Source organism: Manacus vitellinus, unplaced genomic scaffold, assembly GCF_001715985.3.
Source record: "Manacus vitellinus isolate BGI_N305 unplaced genomic scaffold, ASM171598v3 scaffold_3_pilon, whole genome shotgun sequence".
In the NCBI taxonomy this organism is placed as follows: domain Eukaryota; kingdom Metazoa; phylum Chordata; class Aves; order Passeriformes; family Pipridae; genus Manacus; species Manacus vitellinus.
The window spans coordinates 31392165-31417652 of NW_021940535.1; the positions used below are offsets into that span (position 1 = coordinate 31392165).

Here is a 25488-nt window from a genome sequence, read left to right on the forward strand (position 1 = left end):
ATTTTTTCTCTAATTAGTCATATTGCTTTCATTTGCTCTACTTACAGAGAAAGATACAACTCGCCACAAGAAAAACAAAGAGCAAAAAAAACCCGATCCGGGGATCAGGTTCACTTTTTAAAGGAGTGTTTGTCAAACACACCTATAAACAATTTCTTGTGTCTCACTGGAACTATTTAAAAGCTTTGCTAAATTTGTGGGTAAAACAGAAAAGCCCTTCACAAACATCGAAAGTATCTTAGAAGCCATAACATTTACATCAGAGAAACACCTTTAACGAGCTGTTATACTCAGTAACTTACAGCAGCACCGGCCTCTCCAGATGGACCTTTCTCACCAGCAAAGCCAGGCGGGCCAGCAATACCTTGTTCACCAGTGCGGCCAACTGGTCCAACATCACCACGCAGACCTCTAGGACCATCTTTGCCAGCTGGGCCAGGAGGACCAGGGGGACCAGTGATGCCCTAGGATTGAGTATGAATATGACATCATTACAATATTGACCCATTAACTGGGGATATGAGAGATAAACTTCACTTTAAGTCCATGTAAAAAAAATGTGCTTTGCAATAAACACGTTATCAGCTACTCTGATGCAGCAACTTCTATAGCTTTGTCAGCAGAGGATAGCTGTAGGGTTATTTAACTGAGTTTTTTTTTAATCAGGGCAGGTGAAAGTGGCATAATTTGGTGGGAAAATACAGATTTAGCACTCTCTGGAGACATTAATTGCAATTATAAAATCTATGAGAAAAAAACCCAACCTCTTCCAATTCAACAGGATTATTTGCTTTAGATACTGGGATTTAAAATTTATTTATATCCAGGGTATCTAGGGAAAGAATTACTTTTTGGTAAAGGTTGGAAACACCTTTGAAAAGAAACATTTCAAATGTCAATCTGGAATGAGATTTTCTGGCTGAAAAATAAATAAGCAGGGATTCACATTCTAAACCATAATGAGACATTTCTGTGCTCAAGACAGGGCCTGGAACTGCAGATAGTTTAGAAAGTGTGGATACAAGATAACCTTAACATGCTTTTGCACATTGGACGTGATGTCCTTATTCCAATCCACCAGGAATAACTGTGTAGCCATTGATTTGAACAAAAGCAAATAAACACAGATTTTGCAAATGATTGGGTACTTCAAGATGAATAAGAATGCTTGACACTCTGTAAAAAAACCCCAAGAATTAAATGCATAGCTCCTACTCTGGGAGTCTGAACAGTTAGATTTTTTTTCTTATCCAATCCTATAGGGATCTGAGATATCTAGTGCAATTAGAATTTGTGTCAATGAAACAAAATTTAGGATTATCCCTAACCAAAGCAACTTCTTATTTATCTCCCAGTAGAACTTCATTAGTTACTTACAGCAGGGCCAGGAGGACCAACTCTTCCAGCAGCACCAGGGAAACCAGTCATGCCCTAAAAACGATAGTGAAAAGGAAGATTAATTTTAAAAGCAACAATAACTTCATGAAAAGCAACAATGTCAGTACCAAAAGTTTGAAGACTTACAGGAGGACCAGCATCACCACGAGGGCCAGCAGGACCAGCAGCACCAGCAGGACCCTAGGTATGAAGGATTGAAAAAGAGAGATGGATTAAGCAAAGGCAGCTAATGTTCCCTATTTACAATAAGGGCTCAGTGTCTCTCTCGTGATAGCTAAGGGTAATTTTTACTCCAGCAGGAGGATAACTGGGCCCAAAACCACACTGCCTATCCTGGTACCAGGGTATTAAATTCTCACAGACATTTAAAATCAGCATCATAAGGCCTAGGAAGAGTTGCATATAAGGCATTTATGATTCAAATGAATTTCCTTGCAAATGTTATGTGCATCTAAACAAATCTGGAAGTCAAAATGTGAAAGTAGGACAAAACCAGTAAGTCCCCTTTTGCACTGTGTGACTTATACATCCACATAGTGCAAGACCCTGGTGTTGGTCTATTAAAATTATGCAGTAAGTACCCCAAGTCATGTTATCTTGCAACACTTTATGGTATTTGAACTACCTGGGTCTGACTTTCTGCATGATTCAACCAGTTCCCCAATAATGGGCTGCATGCATGTGAAGCAGAATATAGCTTTGGGCTATAATGCTGGTAGCATATGAAAAGCCTGTGTGCAGGTGGGTGCATGAACGAATTTCCACATGCACTTCTGGATGACTGAGTCTGAAAACTAGTCTGTGACAGCACATCCTGACTTTGAGAGAAAGGTATCAACATCCTCAGCTCAGAACTTACCCACAATCTCTCCCTGAATGGTCCAAGATACACTGATTTTGCTGATCTTCAGAGCAAGGTGAAAAGTAGGTGTTTTTTTTCTCCTTGTTTCAGTTCCAGACTCACAATCTGAGCCCACATAAATAGATTGACAAAGTTTATATAATGCGTGAAAAATCAGTATGGTGACTTTCCACACAGCCTAATTTGTTTTGAAGTTTTGTTTCTTTTTTTAATTACTTTTTCAAAACTCAAGGCCTTCAGATTAGTGTATTCCTTGCACGGCACAGTTAAGAACTGTGCATTTTAACAAGACACAGTTCACTTACTGGTGGTCCAGAAGCACCGATGGGGCCAATAGCACCCGTTGGTCCAACTTCACCCTTAGGTCCTTTAGGCCCACGCTCGCCTTTAGCACCAGGCTGACCAGCTGCACCCTACAGGCAGAAAAACAGGCAGAATGAGGAGCTAGAAATCTTGCAAAGGAAAGAGAGGAATGGCATCAATATCAGGAAAGCACAAACAGAACTCACAGGGGGTCCAGCAAATCCACTTGGACCGACGGGACCAGGCTCACCACGTTCACCCTAAAGAGAGAACAAAGAAGAGAGGAATGGTTGGATTGGGCTTTAAAAGGGCAGTTTTCTGAACATCATGTCTTTGACACAAGAATAGTTGCAGAAATTACTACTTACAGGGATACCACGGGCACCAGCAGGACCAGCAGGACCAGCAGGACCTCCTTCACCCTTAACAGATAGCAGAAAACATTATGACACTGTGGGGAAAGGCCTTGCTGTAACCAGAACAGGGGTGACCTTGTGGTACTGATGCAGTCCCCTGTGTCTCCACTGGAGGAGATGTTGCTGAAAATGCTTCTTTTTTTGACCCACCCTGTATTAATAATTTCTAACAATTCTCAGACAGGATCATTCTGAGATAATGTATGGTTATTCATCACTTTATCAAAACCCCTTCTCACACTGTGAGAAGGGTTGTGGAGCTTAACTTTGACTGGGAAGAATTCAGCCAAAGCCTGAATCAGAATATTCTCCCCATATAACACAGTACCATGTAGATGTGCATCACTTCCCCACCCTTTTAGGAAAAGGTTTGGGGTCCTATGGCAAACTTTGCCGAATAGTCCCAATAAACTTGCCTCCCAAGTCTGAAAAATGTACTGAACTTGTGCACATTAGAAAGATGGAAATCATCTTTAATATTCATGTGTGGGCAAACTGCATAAACAAACAAGACACTTTTTCATTCAAAGAGTAGACTTACCCGATCACCAGCACCACCAGCAGGACCAGGAGCACCAATAGCACCAGGGAGACCCTGCAGGTCAAGAGACAGGACACCATTTCTAACAAAATGTGAGTAGGAGCAAGTACTTTAAATAATTTTTCTCTTTCCTCCTAGAGAAAGGTGTGTAACTTTCTTCCAGATGTTTTCAAGATAAAAGGACACATGATCTATTCTGTTATTTTCCTTCCCAATTATTATTATTGTTATTATTGTTATTTCCTTCCCAAGTATTAACTCTAGGACAGGCACCTTAAATCTCAAATTAATGATAAATTTTGTGTAGTTTTGCAGGCTGCCTTTAGAATTAGCTGTCTGGGCTGAACCCATGAAATTAAAGAAGACAACGTCACAGTGAACAGCTATGCAATACAAGGTTCTCTGCTCATGTAATTTCTCTGCTTGGATGCATGAGAAGTAAACACTTTTCTCTCTTTCTCTCCCTAAACTCAAACATCCCTGGACAAGGGGCAACAAAATCACATTGATTTGTATTAAAATAAGCAGAAAGAAGCAGTAACACAATAAGGGGGAAACTTAAGTCCTGAACATCCTTTTCAGTCACTTAAGTTCTGAGGTGCAGCAAGGCAAACTCAAGTAGAACCAAAAGATACTCACGCGAGCACCATCTCTTCCTGTTGCACCCATATCACCTCTCAGACCTGGGGCACCCTAGAAAACACAGAGGGGAGAAAAGCATTATATTGGTAACAAACACAGTAGTTTGTATGAAATAAGTCTTGAACTGCTTGCTGGGTATCTGTATGTTACTTGCACATCATACAAGATGCTTATTTTTTGGGTATTTTTTGGGAATGGACTTTGATTATTATTTTATTCTTATTTCTGAGTATGTACTGACTTGAAAAGTGAAAATTTGCAAAGAGGATTGACATGCTTTTCAGAATTATAACTCTGCTTCTTTCATGGGAAATCTATTTAGATTCTCCGAGGTCCCAAGAATTTTGGATGGAATTAAAAATTCAAAAGCAAGTTGATGTATATTACCAATTATGAATATAAATCCCCTGTCAAAACTCCTTTACTTTTGGTCAAGAAATAGCTATCTGTAAAAATTATTCTAGGTATTCGTGTTATACTTTCTAATTGAAGCAGGAAAACAGCTGTTACAAACAATGATGTCATATGGGTGGTCACGTAAAATGCCATATGTTTCATATAACAAAAAGTTACATCCACGCCACCACTAGAGTCAAGAAATCAGACCAGCACTCTGTTCTGTGTCTTTTTTTCCCCTAAATACAGCCTAGACTTCTGCATTAATTTGCATGTCAATACATAGTGTTTTTTAAAAAGTTTGCAAGGAATTTTTAAAAATTTCCTTACAATTTCATTTATGATAAATGACTGGATTTTTAGTCAAATAATGCAGTTCTAAAAATCTCAGTTTATATTTTAAATAATGAACAGGAGAGAATACGGAATGAAAGGCACATAGCAAGATAAAAATCAATTTTATAGATAATTATATGGCAAAGCAGAAGTAGCAACAGAACTTGCAACCAGAGTTTACAGCTTTATATAAGAGTTTAAATTGGCTAAAATACTTTCTGATTTTTTAGAAAACTGATACAATCCAAAACTTTTTGCAACTGATTTACTTACATTGTCACTGCACCTAGAGCAGTCATGGATTTGATCCAGAGACTTAGTCCTTTGTGATTGGTAGGCCCATTGCTACTATAAAGTCTGTACTCAGACGGCTTTAGTATTTCTCTGGTAAAGATAAGCTCATTGTTACCCAGTCCTGTGAAGAACCAATTGCCACTTAAGCCAATCCCAAATGCTGAGCAAAGAGAAGAATAAAACCTTAGAAAAGACTGACAGTCTCTACTTGCTCACTAAGTAATACAGTTTCACACTAAATAAAAGTTCCACTGGGGCAACCTTCAGGTTTTTTCAAGTTAATGAAATTCAGGCATCTCCCAAATCTGTGCACACAGTGACAAAGCAGTTGTCCACCTTACCTTTTCACCCTTGCCTCCTGGAACACCAGCAACACCTCTCTCTCCTGGGATTCCACCAGGGCCAGCAGGACCAGGAGCACCAGCAGCACCAACATTGCCAGGCTCACCCTAGCAGCAACAGCACATCGTGTAAGTCAGGGTCCAATCATTCACACAATTTGGAACAAAATCATCATTAGTGCTTTGCTCATCATTCTGCTTGGTTGTAAACAGTGTGAATAGTAGCATTTTGTCTTAAGCTATTGTACATATTTTACTTTTTTAGCTAGTTAAGATGCTACACATGAACACTCTCTGATTCTGTGGGCTCCTGAGGTTTTAGGGTGTCCCATGTTCCCAACTAAACTTCTGTAGAAAGATTCGCCATGAAAATCCTGAAAACTAAGACCCAGATTCAGTTATCATCAAACCAACATATTTTGTTAGATAACCACTTATTATTGCCCTGATGTTCGGGGGAGAATATTGCTTACTAGACACAAGAACTTCCTGTGTACAAGTAGATGTGGGTATAAATAGAAGTCAGCATGGATTTCAGTCAAAATCTCAGATCCTATCTCAAAACAGAATAATAGTATACCCAGCTGACAAGCTGTATTCAAACTGAGTTCCCCTCCCATCATCTACAGTACTATCCATTTAATATTAGCATGGACTAGCTGGAATGGAGTTTTACCACTTGAAGAGATGACCCAGGGGCTATAGTGTATTGGTAACTACCTATTAGCAGTTATCACCTATGCCCTCAGGAAACCAGGTTTTGGACTGTGTCCAAATTCAATCATCAGGAATCCAACAGCAAGGCAGTGGCAGCTGGGAAAGGTATACCTTGTTACCATCAGGGCCTGGTGGGCCAGCAGGACCACGGCTTCCAATGGAACCGGCGGGACCAACAGCACCGCTTTCACCAGGAGGACCACGTTCACCCTACAGGAGAGAGTCTGATTTAAGTTTTCCCTTGAATTTCTCTGTAGCTGAGAGGTTTTAAAGCACTGGCTAGTAGCATTTTAATCTGAACAAACCACTAAGAACTGTGTGAAAATTGTACAGCCACTAACTAAACTGGTCATAAGAACTGGCTCCAGTTTTGATACAAATACAGCAAAATGAGGTAATAAAGTCTTGCATCATGGTAACAGCTGACAATTAGGTTATAAATACTTTTTGAACATGGATTTTGGCTACTGTGCTCATTCTGGTAATAGTGTCTTGCATTCTACTGCCAAATGGAGATTCTATTTTAGGAAAAATAATGGATGCTAGTGAAATTAAAGCAATAATAATTGGCAAACAATTATTTTTACAGTGTCAAATGCCTGGTGAATATTGGAGAATAGAGGTGACACCTAAAGCCTATTAATGTGACCTGTACATTATAACAGGTATAAGGATAAATTCTGAAATAGAGGTCATCTGAAAATGTGGAAGTAGCTGGAAACTGGGTTTAAATGCACAACAGATCTATCAAAGATCTTTAGTAAAACCCATATTTCTATATTTCAAATTATCTCAGTGTGATCAAGCTGGACATCAGGGAATAATCTGATAAGGTATAATAGAGATTTTTCGTTATGCTGGATTTTGTACAGTATTATGTATAATATGTTGAATTTTGCATAACAGCATCATAGTTATTATGCAAAATCTGGGATTTTTCACGAGAACTATAATGTGGTCAAAGAACTGACTCAAGGAGACATAGCACACTGCTAGAAGCACCAGTGATGTGGAAGATTAAATTATATTTTAGAAATGTTCCTCGATTAATATTTCTTCTACATACATTTTTTTAATGACAGAGAGGCTGAAAAGGAAGATAGATATTTATGAAATATGCAGATATCACAAAGGTGGAAGTTTTTGTCGACAGGAAGAAGGGTTGGCATATTACACAGGAAGAAGTGAATAACCTGCTAGATGGCTGTCACAGAGAAAGTGGGATAAAATTCAAGAGTGCAAAGTATCAGGCCATTTATGTAGGCACTAAAAATGAGAATTTCTGCTGTAAATGGAAGTTTCATTGGTGAAAATGACAGAAAGGGAAAAGTGATAGCCAGTAGCCAACAACATGATGCAAACATGAAAAAGGCAAATGTGATCTGGCACAAGAAGTGAGGTATTTTTAGTTAGTGTTAGTTTTGTGTACAAAGCATCAGCAAGACATAATTTTGAATACTGAATGAAATACACCCTGGGCTGGGTTTGAGATACTTAAGGCAAGCTAGAGCAGAGGCAAGTAACTGATAATAATATGACAAAGGCTTGGATAGATCAGCGAAGTCTAGAGAGGACATGGTTATTGATATTGATGCCTTAAGATTCAGTCGCAGGGCACTAAATATAGGGAGGGAAAGTGCTGTTTAAACTGATCAACATAACTTATAAGAGTGAATGGGAATATTTGTCATTGATACATTTAGGCTGGAAGTCAAAAGAAAGGAAGAAGCAACAGAAGTAGGTTAAATATCAATCTCTTCATAGACGAATTTGGAGAGCAAATAATTAATCGAGCATTTTATAAATCACTCATTGCTCTACATAAATGGGATCTTCTTGCCATGCAGGAAGGCATCCACACAAAGCTCTTTAAAGATGTTTATTGACAGTGCAGGAATAAAGGGAAGTGGAAGGCAATACCTTCCAATCGCTATTCCAGGTTCTGAATTCAGCTCACTATCACAAAGAGGTTACCTGGGAGGTAGGAGCTGGCAAGCAAGGGATAGTACAACTGAAGTGGTCAGGCTAAAAAGGTTTGCACACAGGCACTGTACTAGAAAATTCTCATATGCATCAGGGCTCAGTGTAACACTGTAGGATTAGTCTTTTGTCATCCACAGTCTCATTGTGAGGTTAATACAGGGTATCGTTATTTGGGTAATAGTCATACTGCTTATCCAGAAATTTACTAACACTGGCAACTGTTGTATTATATAACCACATACCCTGACATGTGCAAAGAGCAGAGATAATTCTCTTTCATTCCTGGGAATCTGCTCTGCAATACACTGTATTCTATAACAAGGCTTTTTGCCTTGAGGAACTTGGAAATGTATAGCTACAAGTATTATTGAACACATTCTTAAGACAGTCTGTACCAGATTTCAAATGAGTTACTTACTCTTGGGCCAGCAGGACCAGGGACACCAAATTCACCGTGAAGACCCTAGAAGAGAGTAGATATACAGGTAAAGCTTATTTCTAAAGCAAACTTGTTTGCTCAAATTGTACTTTGTTTCTTAGCAGTAAACAGAAATGCTTCTCAAATTGCAACAGCATATTGAAAATTTTCAGGCAAATAGCCATCTTTTAGATACATGGAAATAAGCCCTTTTCATCTAGCTGCACAGTATCTCAAGGCACACAAGAGATAATTTTTCATCTGAAGAGTTAGCTATTAAATTACAAGCTCTTTTTTTCAGGTATATGCATTGTAAGTTATTTTACAGGGACACAGAGAGATGTAACTATAAATGTTAAAGGTGGTTATGACACCTAGGATAAACAATTTGCAGATTTCATCACACACTAACTGTGCAGCAGTCAGAGAATGAATTACACCTAAGCTACCTCAGTTGTACATCACTGTAAATTCACTGGAATCAACAGAGCTGCAAAAGAACATAACTGGAGTAATGCAGGTTAAACTTAACCTTAAAGATTTCAAAAGAAATGTGAAGTAAAATATTTTTCATGTACTGTGTCCTCCTCTGGGGGAGGAGGCATACTTTATTACTGTTTAAGGCCCAAAAAGCAAAGGACTGCCTTGGCTCGGTTTCATACCAAAACTTAGAAAAAGAAGTATGATGCAAGTTCCAATAGAACTTCTTCATTTGTGGCTAGCTTTAACAAAAGGGACTATTAAACTTTGCATATAACACAGATTGCTTTTTTTTTTGGCAAATAGATCCAACAGGCTCTTGCTTCACCACATGTGCAATTGCAAATGCAGCACTTATGCAATGCCTGCCCCCGCTCGTAGAGTGCTGTATGTGCCACTCACCCTTTCGCCTGGTTTACCAGCTTCACCAGCTGGACCCGAGGGACCTGGCAGACCCTAAGTATAAAGAAACAAGAATGCACATAAAGTTAAGGCAGAAGCACTTCGTGCTTTGGAAACCATAGATAATATTGAGCAGAGCATATGGTTACTTACCTGGAAGCCAGGAGGGCCAGCAGGACCTGTTTCACCCTTTGCACCTTGATTCCCCTGGATGGAACGAAAAACAACTGATTAACTTGGAAGGAGAAATACAGGAAAATGGATTTAAAAATGGAAGTCCCACTAATGAAAAGTAAATCACAAATTGGACCTGTGTAAAAGCTGTTACTTACAGTGACTCCAGGAGGACCTTGAGCACCATTGTTTCCCTCTGGACCAGGAGCACCCTATATATGTTCAAGTAGAAAGCTGTTATCAAAGTTTTGATTTTTTATGAATAATACATTTAAATTATTATGTGCCAAAAACAAAGGGCACTTCCTGTGCATTTTGGACTTAACTGCAGAAACTTCACTGTCAAAGTCTGCTAAAGATTCTTACAATTTCAAATTCTGGCAATTCAATTATTGCAGCACATTCATCCTTAAGAAAGCTTATTTTGGAATTACAGAATACAGGAACGTTGCTGATAGTATTTTTCCCACAACAGACTGATTCTTTGGTCCCTCTACATGGAAGAATTAGTAAGTTTCAGCAATCAATAAGAAGTTGGAAATTTACAGGATAAATTAGAAATCATACACTGTCCTCAAAGAATTGAGGACAGGGAGCGCTATTTTTTCCTCTTCATAAGATGATAATACTGCAAAATTAATTACCCAATTAACACCCGAGAAGAGGAGTTTTCATTTATCCATTAAGTAACAGCCCCCACTGACATAAGGCTAGATGAATGTATTCCCAAGTGCTTTTCTATATCATCATCTATTCATGCTTGCCCAGGCCAATGGTATCTTATTACAGAAGTTTTGAAAATCTACTTCTTTCTCTCTGGAGGGTGCTAAAGCAATTACATCCACATACCCGTGGGCCAGCAAGACCAACATTGCCTCTTTCACCAGGTTTGCCAGGTTCACCCTGAAGTCGAAAGAAAAAAAAGATATAAAAGTTAACCAAGACTTAGTATTAGACTCAATTTATACTACTAAGCAGACATTTACACTCTCCTTGCCAGATTTATTGCAATAATTCTTTAACCCCAATTAAAACACCCACAAGCTCCATCTGACTTTTTGGATCACTTTGAATATCTCAAAAATAAATGTCTTGTCTTTTCAAAACTCTGTTTCCTTATTTTTTGAGATCATAACTTATGACTCTCTGCATAGTATCCTATGCAATATGTATGCATGTGTGTGTATGTATAGCAGCACCCAAATCCAGGAGGTTATTATTGTTATCTGTGGCCTCTGTGGGATATATTAAGAGGTCCACTGAAGTCACAGGTAACTTTTCTTCTAAACTGAGTGATCTTTGGATAGTGCTCCATAAATAAGAGTACTCTGGAAGTGAACCTTAGATTTAATGGCCAGCTTTTACACAACTTTTACTGAAGCGTATATACAGAAATGATAAAATGGAGATGCGGAAATTATAAAATAGATGTGTATTATCCTAATCACTTCGGTGTCCAATTACATGGTTTTTCAGTTGTTTAATCATATTTTGGATAACTGAAAAATAATTTAAAACAAAAATCTTGAATGTAAGTGGATGCTACAATAAGCAGTACAGGAAGATACAGGGAGATGTGTTTGATTAATGTCAGAGCTGGGGACCTAAAGATGTCTGGAAATACCTTCATAGTAATAGAAAGCTTCTGTACTGTACTTACAGTGGGACCTTTTGGTCCAGGGAATCCAATGTTGCCAGGCTCACCTCTATTACCAGCTGGACCAATTGGCCCAACCCTACCATCTGCTCCAGGGAAACCCTAGAAAGAGAAATCATACTATTAAATGGCTATTAGAGTTTAATTAGAGTTCAGCTTTAGGAGAAATGTGTACTGACAGGAAGCAAATGCCATTTAACTTTTAAACATTGTTGATACACTGCATGCTCACACATTCCTCCATTTTTCTCTCTTTTCATAGAACTGTGTATTTCTTCTTCCCCTTCCAGGACACAGGCCTAATCTGAGACCCACAGAAACGAATGGAAAGTTTCACACTGTTCTTCTGAGTAATATGGTAGTAAAATTTTGCTGGTTCTATGTAGTTGTGTGAGGGCTCAGCACCGAGACCTCTGCTTTTTAAAATCTCACTTTATGTGTGTGTTTCACATGCAATGGGGGAACAGAATGGAAAGCAAAGTACTTACAACAGGACCCTCCTTGCCAGCAGGGCCTGGGCTTCCAGGCTGACCTGGGAGACCCTGAAAAAGGAAAAGTTTCATGTTTTTAGAAGGAAACAAACTCACCCAACAGTTAATCAACATTTTTTCCTACATGCATGCATACACACAGAGAGATGCCAAGTTATCAATATACACTGAGGAAACAGGACTGTCTGCCTTATCAAGTTAACATCTAAAGCACACTGAAGTTTAATTTGGTGGTGTGTTCCCTTGTTAGTTGAAAATCAGCATCTGTTTCACTCAGATAAACTTATTTAGGCTCTGCTTTGGAGGAGAGTGTGTTTCAATGTTTGCAGATGCCTAATAGTTTCACATGTGCATTGAAAACCTTTTCACTTCATGGGGTAGGGTAGGAAGAGTAAAGAGAATTAAAGACCATGACAAGGACATAATCTGACTGCAGCCAACACCACTAAAAGTGAATGGCTTCTTTCAGTGAAATAATTTCCAAAATAAAATAGAAATAATTGCGATCAGCCATCTAATCGTTTTAGTAGGGTTTGCTTTTCTTTTAGTTCATTAAAGAGGACACACACACCACAGTTGTGATCTTAATGACCATATTCTGTAAATAATCACAAATGGAAACCCCTTTCAGAAGTCAATGCAGTATCCAGTACAAGGTGACAATGTTCCATGACAAGGCAATCAAATGCTACCATAACAAAAGGAACTAATTTCAATAAATATTTTGATGCTTCTTAATCATTCCTCATGGTTTTTTTTTCAACAGAGTGGTGGAAGTGCCCTAATTGTGGTTAGCACATGATGAACTTTTGCATTTGGATTTCTGAATAATTTTATCCCTTAATTGTAAGTAATTTTCTTTTTACATAGTTCAAACTTACACCACAGAGTTCAAACTTACTCTTGGACCCATAAGACCAGGCTCACCAGGACGGCCAGCATCACCATGAGGACCCTTAGCACCAACAGGACCACTAGCACCACGGTTACCAGCAGGTCCCTACCATAAGAAAGAAATAAAATAAGGCAGAGGTAGGAAAAAGCATCACATGTCTGCGTATAAAAGAAGATGTTTCAGAAACAGTGGCCCAGACAAAAGTCTTACCATGACACCAGCTCTGCCATCAGCTCCAGGAAGACCACGAGATCCAGGCACACCCTGCAAGTCAACACAAAACAAATCAAGAAATGGAAAGAAATAAATCTGTTGCTGCTTGCTAAATTTCAGCCTTCCAAGCAGGTCTGCTTAATTCGAGGTAGGTGCAGCTCTAAGCTCACACACCTCACTGTAAATGGATATTGTGAAAGAAATCTCTTTCACTTCCTATAGATTTCTTTAAATTTTTGTTTGTATCAGAGCATTTTCAGTGTTCACTGTAACTAATAGTGGCTCTACCCAGTGGCTAGGATCCCACAACCTGGCCCACACAGTTCCACATTCCCTTCTCTGTAGAGAGTTACTGATTTCTCTGTGACTCCCTACCCAAGGTGCAACACTACATCTTTATCCCTGCCAAAAAAATATCTGGAGGAAACACTGCCATTTTTTGTATTATTTTCCTATGAATTGTTTTCCTGCATGCTTCCTGAAGTTCATAGGGCTGTTTTCTCACCCAGTGAAAAGGGTACTAGGCATCCTTGAAGACATTGAATTGAAAGCTTTTGCCTCCTATGACATGCGAGCCAATTTTCTGTTTTGAGCAGTTAAATTCCATCACTACGTTTAAGAGTAATTAAAAGATAATTCACTAAATATTACACGATGGATGAATCAAAGCAACCTCTAATTGCTTCAGGGATAAGATTGTAAACATGCACTAACACAAAGCAAAAATAGGTTTGGTCCCAACTAATCAAAAGGCTTAGAATTGAAAATGATCTTTGTGTAGAAGCACTAATGTAAATTCAATTACTCATAATTATTTAATTTGTCTTTGTGACTCTCGATTGATTTCTTCTTTCCTTTTACTTCTAATTCTGGAACACAAAAAGAAAACCTACTCTCAGACCAGCAGGGCCTGGGGGACCAGCAGAGCCAGGTTCACCAGTGCTTCCTCTCTTGCCTTCCTCACCACTGGGACCAGGAGGGCCAGGAGGTCCAGCAGCACCCTATGTCAGACAAATAGAGAAAAAGAAGAAATCAGGTGCTGTGTTGCAGTTATAAGGAGGCTTTTGATTGAAAAAACCTTCACATTTTGCCATACTTACAGGCTCACCCTTGGCACCACTTTCTCCCTTGGGACCGGCAGGGCCTGGTTCACCCTAGAGTCCAAAACAAAAAGCGATCATAGAATTAGGTATCATTCAAAAAAATATCTCTTCTACCTGGAGGGATTTCTCATGAATCAAACCAGTCTTTGATCATCTCTGCCTCTATTGTGAATAATGGTCAACGAGTACAATTGTATTTTTGGTTTAACAGCCATGAAAACAAACATGTTCAAGATGCTTAGAAATTACATATATTGAACTATGACACATTCAGGGCTGATTCCCCTGCTGAGGATACCCACTGAGGGCCTAGCTGTGGGATTGCTGCCATATCTCTCTTGATACTATCAGCATGGACAGAGCTTAACAGTTCTTGCACTCGAAGGGAGTGCAAAGTGAACCTCTTGAGTTTTGGCATCTGAAGTAAGTAGTGAGACACAGAACTGAACTACAGTGTTCAATTACAGTGCAGCAAGAAAAAATGTCTGCATTATAACAAAAATGTATCCAGAGGGAATCTTTTACTACTGTGGACACTGTGTCCAGTTTTCAAACGAAGACACATAATATACAAGGTCACTTACGACAAGTCCTCTAGCACCACTAGGACCAGCAGGGCCAGGAGGACCAAGAATACCACGGGGACCAGGCAGACCAGGAGCACCAGCAACACCAGGAAGACCCTGTAGAGCAGAGGGGAAAAAAGGTATTATGAACCTGTTTTCTGCTGCATTAACTGAATTTTGGTTTTTTTAAAGCAAACAAGTATGAGTATAGTCGTACTTACAGCTGCACCTTTAGCTCCTGGAAGACCATTAGCACCAGGGTTGCCCTGTTAAGGAAGATAACAATGTTGGTTCATTCAGAATCAAAAGTACACTCATCCAACAATAGATAAAGTCTGGCAAGTTACTTACTGGTGGGCCAACAGGACCACTAGAACCAGGAAGTCCAATCTCTCCTCTTGGACCAGCAGGACCAGTAGGACCAACGTTACCAGCAGGTCCGATTTCACCCTGTTTGAGAGAAGAATAGAATGCTCTATCAAGTGTACACAGTGTTATGGCAATAGTGAAGCAATCCTATATTAGCCTGGCATTAAGAAGACAATCATATACATTTATATATATATGTGCCCAATTCAGAGGCCAGGAAACCAAGCAGCTGAGAGCTTTTAATGGATTTCAAGGGCACTGAAGTTGGAATGTCTAGTTAGGCTCCATCTAAGCTAATAGCTAAAACAACAGATGCTCAGCAGACCTGAAAAGTTACATTATCACCTAGGATTAACCAGAAGGTTGATCTAAAAAATCAGAATTACAATTCCAGTCTTATCTGCAGCCATGTGCCTCCAGCATTGGCCTGAGGTGCCACAGTGTATGAGACCTAATTAACCATTGTCTTGCACTTTCAGATGCCATTCACACTGATGCAAAACACACAATGATGCCTGATCAGAGTGCTGTGGGATAGTATTCACAGTGGAGTAAATGACAGGAAGAAAGGTCCTTGTTTTTATTTTCAGAAGCTTGTATTCCACTACAAAAAACTGAATATAATGACAAGTTCTCTCCAACAATTCTCTAAGCAGCCAGCATTCACCCTGGACATGTAGACAATCTTCTCTTGAAATTACATGCTGTAACCACACTAACATCTGCATCAGAGAAGACTTCATGGTTTTCAAAGACCTGCATTTTGATAAGAATAACCAAAATGGGATCTCAATTTTTTCCTCATCTTCCCTGCAGTTAATATTAAAGGGTCCAGCAAACAATACTTTATTTTCTTCTAAGGATGGATTAAGATAAGTTTTGTCTGTGACATGGATTTTGTGGCAAAAGGTCAGCAAAATTAGTAAATGTAGTATATGTGATACTCTTGGCTTCCTTGGGCACTCAAGATGTTGAGACTCTTACCCAGGTAAAAATGCTAAGATCTGAGTAATAAGTGAATCATTTAAGTTATAGTCTGCAAGAGCAAAATGGTAGTGTCCTGAACCTGAAAAGTTTAAATGCAATTTCTACATTGTAATTTCAAGGACTTAAGTTGGAAAGAGCCTAATACTCAACTGCAGCTTCTTGGTCCTCCACTACTTCTGTAAAGTGATGTTATCTGCTGCTTTGCTTATTTAGCATGATCCATGTCACCCTTCGAAGGTATATTCAACTGCATCACACAGGAAGCAGTAAAAAGGTTATGTGTCTTCCTAAATCTGCCCAGCATCCATCTTCAGCTGTGAAGTAACTGCTGTGTTTTAAATTAGCATTCATATCTGATGCTCTCCAAATACTCTAGGAATTCATCCTCATCCTGATCGGTAACTGATAAGAAAGGATTCCTATTTCATTGAGTGGGGTTTTTTTTTGCTGCCTAGCAACTCTTTATAGTATATTTCATCTTCACTATCAAATGTACCAGGAGAAGCAGATGTTCATACCTTAGCACCAGGAGCACCTGGGAAGCCTGGAGGACCAGCAGCACCAATAGGGCCCTGGAAAATGAAAAGGAAGCAGTTGTTTAAAGGTATTCTGTAACAACAGAAACATCTTTCTTGCTTTAAACAGATTAAAAGAAATGCACATTTACTTATTCCTCATGTTACCACCTCAGAATACTAGTTACCTTTTGCAACTGCAAACTGACAGATTTGGTTTACTACAAACAGTTAAGAGCAAGGTCAATGCTTAAAAAGCATTTGCAGTGCAAATTTAGCAAGAACTGGTAAAACCTTGCCTTGAGGCTAAACACCTGAGAAGGAACAGAGGATGGGCAGAGGCAGGCATCTGCAAGGCAGGGTGGCTGATTCTACTATATCTGCTTATGGCTGTGAGATTTCTAACTACATTGGGACAAAATTCCTAATGTACCCAGACATATATTCATAGCATGTATTCATAGCCTTTATTTTTCAGTGCATGCAAATACAAAGGATAGTTTTTCTTCAATTATTAATAAAATATCCAACTCACTCATTGCTACTGGGAACTGATATCTACATTGTTGTTGAGCTAAGATCTTTCAATTATAAATACTTATTATAAAACTGCCTCAAAAATCCAAGGGAATTTGTCAGCTGGTATGACAAAAAGGAGTTGGCTTCCAACATTTTATAACCTACTGTGTTATAAATGGGGTACCTTGAATTTTCACTGGTTTTGCATAAGCAAAGAAAAAAAGAACAAAACCCTTTAAGATGTGTTTGAAAACATAAATTTACAGAATTTTCATTGCAGTGACTTTTTTACATTTTAAATTCCAAGTAGCAACAAGAATAAAATGTTATTTCTGTTTTAGTTCTAAAAAATTAGTGGTAATAAGTGCTATGCAGAATATTTACAGCATCATAACCTAAGTATGTGTAAAGTAACTTCAGCCTGGAATAGACACTGAAACACAATGCAATACTGTGCTGCTGCCCATTCTGAGTAACACCTCTACAATCAGCAGCTTCAGAATATTTTTCATATAGTAACTTCATGTGAAACGTCTTCAGCTAAAATATTTTGATTCTACTACATCAGGTCTTAGCTGTAAGATCTCTATTTGCCTGCAATTTAAATGCCCAATCACAGATATTTGTTGAATACTCTACTTGGGAGAACTGAAGAGAAATTCACAGCTCTATTAACATGCTGCTCTGTTAAAGCACAAGAGGTGTTTGAAGTGACAAGGAGCACTAAAATCAACTTTAGCAAAACAGAATCAAGTACAGGTTCATCACTGACTCAAATTTTGAAGGTAGGAAGAAAAAAACTATTCTAGGCTATTCTTGATTTTTTTTACAGTTTCAAAACTATGTCCCTGACACATACTTATTTCACTGAGATAAATGAGGTTTACTGAAGTCAGTAGTATATTATGGTAACACTAACTCCTTTTGAATGGACAAATTTGCATTGTGTTAGTTCCTATTAGAATAGTTATTGTTTACTAGTCAGATCAGGGCAGTTGGATCTCGCTGGCCTTTCACATTAGCTCACATAATGCAGGTATCAGGGGTAAATGAAAAAGGTTAATGTCTGATAGTACAATGCTGCAGGTGCAAAGCTGTGTTCTGGTGTGCATGCATTATTTACAGTTTATATATAATTACAGTCATCTGCAACATGCATGGTATATATATGTGGAAAAGTATAAAGTCTCTAGTTTTGGGATGAGAACTATTCTGTTAGACTGCTGGAAATGAGAATTCTGTTCATTGGGTGAAATTTCTCAGTGAAATCTGCTGGAAAAGTTTCCCATGAAATCACCCATGCAAATGAGAGAATATTTGGTTCCTTTGACATAGATGTGTTAAAGATAAATTCTGAGGCTCTCAGGATGTTGTCTACAAAGGTTTTATGTTTCACTAATTCTTTTTGTGATGGTCTGATAAGCAACAAAGGACTATGTTAAAAACATGAACACAATCGACTTCTCAGAAGCCCAAGAAATCCTCTAAAAACAGGATTAGGAGCACAAGGTCTAATGGAACCATATTGTCAAAGAGCAAGACAAACTTACAGCAGGTCCAGTGGGCCCAGCACTGCCATCACTTCCACGAGCACCCTGTGAGGAAAGAACATGATAAATAGTTTGAAAAGAGAACAGAATATCAGAGAGAGCCACAGTAAGTGGTTGGTCATGATGACAGACAGATGGGAAGCCACTTACAGCTGGTCCAGGGGCACCTACTCTTCCTCTCTCACCAGGGAGACCACGAGCGCCCTGAAAGAAAAAAATTAAATTAACTCATTTATATCTCTTCATTGAACATAGATATATAGAATTTTTCCCTCTGATAAGTCATAATACTATTACATAAGAGTATCTAGCTAGCTGGAGTGTTGTAGATGACAAATACTGAAGAAAATGCTAGCTGAACAAAATCGATTAGATTATAATTTCCCACAGCAGCAGTGAATACTTACAGGTTGTCCTGGGGTACCATTTTCACCAGGGGCACCAGGTTCTCCCTGTGAAGAAGAAAGTTTGGAGGCTTGAATTAATTAAAGGATGCTTTGGACAGACAGCACAGCACCTTCAGAGAGATTTTCAACTGCTGGATCCTACTCTCTTTGTCTTCTGTAGCACTTGCACCACAATTACACCTGAGGACTGCAATTGTCCCTACATATACTGGAACACAGTCAAATGGAATCATTTTAGAAGAGGAGGGACAGAGAAAGTTGCTTGACTTACCTAGCTCAGCTTTCTTTATCCCCTTTCTTTATTCTGATATTTACTCTGCAGTACACATTTAAAAGATTGGGCCTGGATAGTCAACTACTAATTCAGATCAATCAGCAGCTGTTTTTTAGCTAGAGCAGAACCAGAATGATGCTTTCCTTTGCCTTATGTTAAGGTGACACAGTTCCTGTCAAATGGCTGAAAATAAGGATCTGCCTCAGTTATTTTTAAGACCAATACTACTGATTATTTGAGGTCTAGGTTGATCTGCAGTAACAAGGTTTGGCCTAGAGCACTTGTATCCTGATATACCTGAATGCACCCAATCTTAAATGCTGCCAAGAATGCAAGTTTTTGCCTTCCTCAACTCACAGTTATATTGTGACTGACCTTAATTTATTATGCTGGTGTTTTCCAGCCAGAGTAGCACTCTTACTAGTAACTCTTCTATCATTTATTTAATTGCTTTTTAATATCCAGTAACTGGGTAGACTGCTATCTCTTTACCATACTTTGTTCTGGAGGTAAACCTCTTACAGTGATACTGGAGAATGGTATGTTACAGGTAATAACTCTAAAACAAAGTGGTGCTAAGCTCTTAGAAACAAACAAGAGGCAGAATTGGCATTTGAGTTTTTCATTGCTATATTAAGAATTCTTGAATACAAATCTTCTGTGAATCACTCAGCTGCATTTAAATTTCCTACAACCCCATACTGCAGTATTTTTCAAGAACACAGGGGCACTGAGGTGGAATGGAAGAAGAAGCTAAAAGAGAAAGAGTTTGCCAGAGATATTTCTGGACTATATTTAAGAATATATTTTTAAGGATTTTTTTTAAGTATAGTGTTCAAATATGTACTAATCTGAAGATGGTAAAAAGGACTGTGAAGATCAAAATAACCTCAGCTCAGAAAAGCGCTTCATCTACCCAAATTTTTAGCAGAAAGCCTTACATTGAACATGTATCTCACACAACAGAGTTTTGCAGAAAAACAAGATGTTTTCATTTTAGCCTGCTTTAAAAAAACCACCAAAATCCAAAATACAATCCACAGAAGAGCACCGATAGCAAAAGCAGTCTGAAGTGCTAGTGAATATTCAATCACCAGAAGCCCAGTTCTGCAGCTCTTACTCACTGTAAGTACTAACTTGACTAAGGGCTCAAGGATAAGGCCCCAGGAAAGTTCCCATGATAAGGTGCATGTGTTTGTTCTACATGGATCCACTGACTTCTAGATTATTGCAGCTGAGCAATGTTTATTGGCAACATGGAAGACTGATTGGAGGAGACTTCACATGTTTTTCACTAAAAAGATCTATAAATGCATCCTACATTTTCAGATTTCATGTTTACCTTGTTGCCAGGAGTACCAGGTTGTCCCTTTTGACCATCCAGACCATTGTGTCCCTATATTGAGCAGAAAAATAAATACTGATACATATTTTCTCACAAATGGCTATACACAAACTCTTAGTCTTGTAACATAAATCCCTCCTCCCACACAAAATTATTTCCTAATATAATCTTCTTGTTTTTCCAAAATAATCAGTCTTTCATATCAGGCAATATAAAAAACTTCAAGGAGGTTCATGCACTCTTGACTTTCAGAGCATTTCCAGGGGTTTTCAGTATGCTGCACTGTTATCAGTTATAAATATTCAGGGAAAATAAGTATATACTCACCCTAATTCCCTTAAAGCCAGGCAGACCAGGAGTTCCAGGGAAACCACGAGCACCCTAAAAAACCACAGTGCACAAATGATTGTCTGTCATATTACACACTGCAGTTAAAAAGAAAGAAATAGGATAAGTCTTTCAATAAAATTACTATGTAGATTTGGGTCATGATCATTCAAGTGAGGAATACAGTTCAGACCCTAATCTCTCAGGATCAGACTTGATTATTGATTAACAATAATCAACCTGATTTTTCCAGTTCTGAATCTCAGAAGTTTCGTGCATTACCACGTGATAGCACAGCTGTTTTAACTTCCTGTGCCAAGGTGCCTGCTCACCTGCTTCTGCATAACTCCTCACGGTGGCATTTCTGTTACTCATTACATTTGTTTTACTGGATATGGGGTGGGGAAAAAAACCCCAAAACTATATGATATCCCTGAAAGTAAGGACTGACATTGGATTAATCCATATAAGGAATATTACTAGACTGTTAATGTGATGAAATTCTGAAAGGTTGTTAGGTTTCATTGATCAGTGAATTGCTTTGTATTGTATACAGTGGATTACTACATACCTGAGGGCCAGCAACACCTCTCTCACCAGGTCTTCCAGGTTTGCCAGGGTGACCCTAAAAAATCCAGTAAAAATGCACTAAGAAGGAAAGCTCCTTTTATAAAATAACAACATAAACCATTAAAAAAATACACTGGCAAAGCTTCTCCTTTTCAATAAATACAGGGAGCCTATTAGCTTTCAAGTTTTCTTCTTCCTGTATTCAGGAAGCTAAATAATATTTTTGGAGATGTTTTGGAGTTATCCAATTTTCTGTACCTTTCCAGCATACTGCATCTCTTTTACTGTAAAATAATTATTTCAGGGGCTTATTTATTCTATATATTATAGAAGAATGTAAAAATTATGGCAAATACAATGCTTATCCTAATGATAACCTGATTGTTAGAGTTGAATCACCACCCCAAAAGAGAGGAAAAACATTTAATAACCACTTACATCTTCACCAGCCTTTCCTGGAGGACCGGGGGGACCACGAGGACCGTGGGGACCCTGTTAAAAATAGATTGAGGATTACTTAAAGCATCATTCTTCATCTAAGTCTTTCCACTGGCTTCTGACTTGAGTTGGGGTATAGCTGAAGCCTAATTGACTTTATGATTCCAACTTGAAAGAGCCCAGGTCTGAGTGTTCAGCTCTGTTTCTGTAACAGGATCAAGCAGGAGTATCCAAACATTCAGAGATGTGCAGATGGATAGGAGAAATGGGCCTAAGTATTACAAGCCTACTTTGGTGTGCTATTTCTAAATGTTAACAGTGTCTGCATGTGAAACCTGTACTTACTGTTTGACCAGGTTCACCAGGCTCACCGGGAATGCCTTGAAAACCGGGAGGACCCTAGAAGATGAGGGAGATATTGTTAGTTTTCAAACAAGCTAATTTGTCATCTTTTAGGTATGTCAATGTCAGTAGAAGAGATGAGACTGTACTTACAGGGGGTCCAGATGCTCCAGGTGGGCCTCTAGGCCCCATTAAACCCTAAGGGAGAAAAATTGCAAAATCTCTTTTAAAAACCACTATTAAATAAACTCATCTATAACACCAATTCCTGGTATTCCTAAAATATTGTAAGCAACACAGTTTTCAGCGTGCAATGTCCAGGTCAAACTACACGAAGTTAAGAGATCTGCATGAATTTGCACAGGCAGTCCAAGTGCAAACAGATCTTCTAAGGGCAGTGAACCATCAGAGAATCCAGTAGGATGATTAGGAATGTACCATTAGGGCTGTGAACCTTGTAATTAGTCTTCTTAATCTATGATGGCTTATTAGCAAGTGCACTGGCTCATTCTTCTATGTACCCTCTACCTCCCTGTGCAGAAAATTCCAGAATTTAAAGATGAGGGTCATAACAAAACAATGTGAAAGGCTCTTATACATATTATGTATACATCTATTTCAAACAATGATCTACTTCTATTTAAATATTTAATTGCTTTCTAGTTTTGATTAAATTCTCTTCATTTCACTGCAAAATAAGTCACTAACATACTTTTGAAAAGGAAATTTCCCCAGACTAGTGCACTTTCATAAGGGTTGTCTTAAGCCTTACTAAGCAAGAAAACAATTTTGAACTGAAATTTAATTTAGACTTCTATTGTCCAAAATGATTTAGGGTATGTTTCAACAGAAATCATTATGTTTTAAATTGGTTTTAAAACTTTCTTAGGAACTTCTGTAAATTTGTAAAACTCACTACAAGATTAAAATCATATGCTTATGTAGCATTCCTATAAAACTGAATACTTTTCATTAAGAGGAATAAATACATATTAATTACAGGCATTTACCTACGAAAGTTAAAGCAATGTTGCGGATATAAAAATATGCAGTAATTCTAGAAAAAATAACTGTTTCTGAATAGGCTGAATCATATATGCTGCATAAACCCTGTGAATTTGTTCACAAATTATATTACATAATTATTTTTCCCTCCCTTTCTAACTTCCTGATCTATTACGTTTTCTTCATGAAACTTAAAACTTCCTCACAGAAGGTAGATTCTACTGCTGTTGCTGTCAGATGAACCCTAATTGACTCAAAAATTGGAACTCAGAAAATTGTGACACACCAAGTAAATCCTCATCTACATTTTCTGATTTATTGTCAGACATTGAGGGCAGAGTTTGATTAAAAGTACTCCTATTTTCCTATATTTAGTATCTAAATGGACACCAAAAGATTTCCCAGAATTCATTTAATATACAGTATTTTTAGAAATGGAGACAAGCATTTGACCCAGAATAATCTTGGGCAGCCTTCATCCTACTGCTCACCCATCAGATGCACTGGCTGGGATGTCAGTGTGTTTGGTGAATTTAACCCCTATGTTACTACCTGTGTGCACTTAAAATATCTGCTAACATCAGGAAGCATTAGAAATTCATGTGGAGCAGCAATAAACTCCTTAAGTTCCATTTGGACATAGTATACAGTAAACAAGGATATCAAATGAGTTGTATAGCCATGGGGGAAAAATGGTCACCAACTGGAGCTGAGATGCTGAGTTACTTTCTAGACCTATGTCTGCCTTAGAGAGCAGCTTTACAATCATTCTTCCTAAAACACGATCTTCTGTCTCAATATGGGTAAAGTAAAACTATATAAAAGTACACGTGTTATCTGACATCAAATTATGAGATTCACTGATTCATAAAAGTGTTAAACATATTGAAGATGAAATATGGTCTTGGGAGTGTATATTTAAGTCCTAAGACTATTTTAAACACATACATTTCAAAACATATATTGTCCTACATCAAAGGATCAGTTCATAGCCTGATCAAAATATGATCAAAACACTAACTTTATACTATGTTTTGCATTAATACTGCTGGATTAGACTCAAAGGAAAATACTAAACACACCCATGCCAGTTACCAAGTGCTCTATCATATACCTACCATAGGTCCCGGGCCAAAATCAGCTGCTTTAGATGGATCATATTGAGCAGCAAAGTTCTGTAGGTTATAAAAAGTTTGAAATTAAAATACTAAAAATTTTGCCTTAAAAATATTTCTTATCAACATTCTACAACTAAACATCATCCAACTTGTTACACTTGCTATATGACTTGTTAAAGCAGAATACATACAACTCAGTAAACATAGCCCTATTATAATTACATTTCTATTCACATTTCCAAAAAGACTTGATTTTACTGGAAAGGCTCCTTCAAACAGTGGCCTTAAATATCTATGCAGAAGTGATAAAGAAGCATTGCAACAGCGTGAACTGAAAATTAAGAATGTAAACTCAGTGGTCATTTAAAGTTGCAAACTTTCTTTAAACTCTCAAATTGCTCTGCGTAATTTTCAATAAGGGAAGTTATGCACATTTTTCATTGCTTTGCTTAAGTAAAATTCATGTACCAGCCCTGACAGATGAGGTAGGCCCTTCAGCTTCAAAAAGAACTGAGGAGCTGCAGCCTCAGAGACTGCAGTGGATTGTTGATATTTTATCAAAATGGAAAGAAGTTCTACATGGCACAACTGAAAATCCTTTGCTTCCTTGTTTGCTTCCTTGTTTGATTGTTTTATTAGCATATTAAAATAAGAAAAAATAACAAAAGCAGTTTGAGATTTGCAAATGGGAAAATAAACTACTTTTATCCATACTGAAGGCAAAAGAGTATTTTTCCATGCAGAAGGATTTACCAAACTTGATCAATACAACACTGTCTTTGTCTTCATGCTGCCTATGCAAACCAAAGTCAAGCAAAGAGTTAAATTCTGCAGAGAATACGTCATGGACCCTTGTGCAGAAAGTGTGTATGTGACACAGTCCATTTACGTTCTGCAGCATGAATACAGATAGAAATGAAAAATTCTAAAAAATATACTCTAAAATTCTACAGGACTTTTAAGTACTGATTTTTAGCCTAAGGGGTAGTCTTCTTCAGTTTATTCCAACACAGCTGCTGTCTGTTGAATCCAACTGTGAAGGTTTCTTTTCACCATCTGCTTAAAAGCACTGGTTTCATTTAGTTGAATCCTAA

General features: G+C 38.1%; 1 protein-coding gene across 1 annotated transcript in view; it reads right to left on the bottom strand.

The window, feature by feature from the left end:
• Positions 1–25488, bottom strand: part of COL1A2 (collagen type I alpha 2 chain) — a 39418-nt gene that overhangs the window by 8487 nt on the left and 5443 nt on the right. Inside the window, exons 6-40 of the mRNA XM_008921186.3 lie at positions 24395–24451; positions 22425–22469; positions 22275–22328; positions 21930–21983; positions 21493–21546; positions 20922–20975; positions 20592–20645; positions 18976–19020; positions 18719–18772; positions 18569–18613; positions 16503–16556; positions 14980–15078; positions 14850–14894; positions 14647–14745; positions 14060–14113; positions 13853–13960; positions 12957–13010; positions 12753–12851; positions 11849–11902; positions 11364–11462; positions 10553–10606; positions 9862–9915; positions 9683–9736; positions 9530–9583; positions 8648–8692; positions 6358–6456; positions 5530–5637; positions 4160–4213; positions 3521–3574; positions 2932–2985; positions 2770–2823; positions 2566–2673; positions 1525–1578; positions 1378–1431; positions 303–464 (exon numbers count right to left, since the gene is read on the bottom strand). Coding sequence (XP_008919434.2) covers positions 303–464; positions 1378–1431; positions 1525–1578; positions 2566–2673; positions 2770–2823; positions 2932–2985; positions 3521–3574; positions 4160–4213; positions 5530–5637; positions 6358–6456; positions 8648–8692; positions 9530–9583; positions 9683–9736; positions 9862–9915; positions 10553–10606; positions 11364–11462; positions 11849–11902; positions 12753–12851; positions 12957–13010; positions 13853–13960; positions 14060–14113; positions 14647–14745; positions 14850–14894; positions 14980–15078; positions 16503–16556; positions 18569–18613; positions 18719–18772; positions 18976–19020; positions 20592–20645; positions 20922–20975; positions 21493–21546; positions 21930–21983; positions 22275–22328; positions 22425–22469; positions 24395–24451 — 2343 coding nt within the window. The remainder of the gene's footprint in view (positions 1–302; positions 465–1377; positions 1432–1524; positions 1579–2565; positions 2674–2769; positions 2824–2931; positions 2986–3520; positions 3575–4159; positions 4214–5529; positions 5638–6357; positions 6457–8647; positions 8693–9529; positions 9584–9682; positions 9737–9861; positions 9916–10552; positions 10607–11363; positions 11463–11848; positions 11903–12752; positions 12852–12956; positions 13011–13852; positions 13961–14059; positions 14114–14646; positions 14746–14849; positions 14895–14979; positions 15079–16502; positions 16557–18568; positions 18614–18718; positions 18773–18975; positions 19021–20591; positions 20646–20921; positions 20976–21492; positions 21547–21929; positions 21984–22274; positions 22329–22424; positions 22470–24394; positions 24452–25488) is intronic.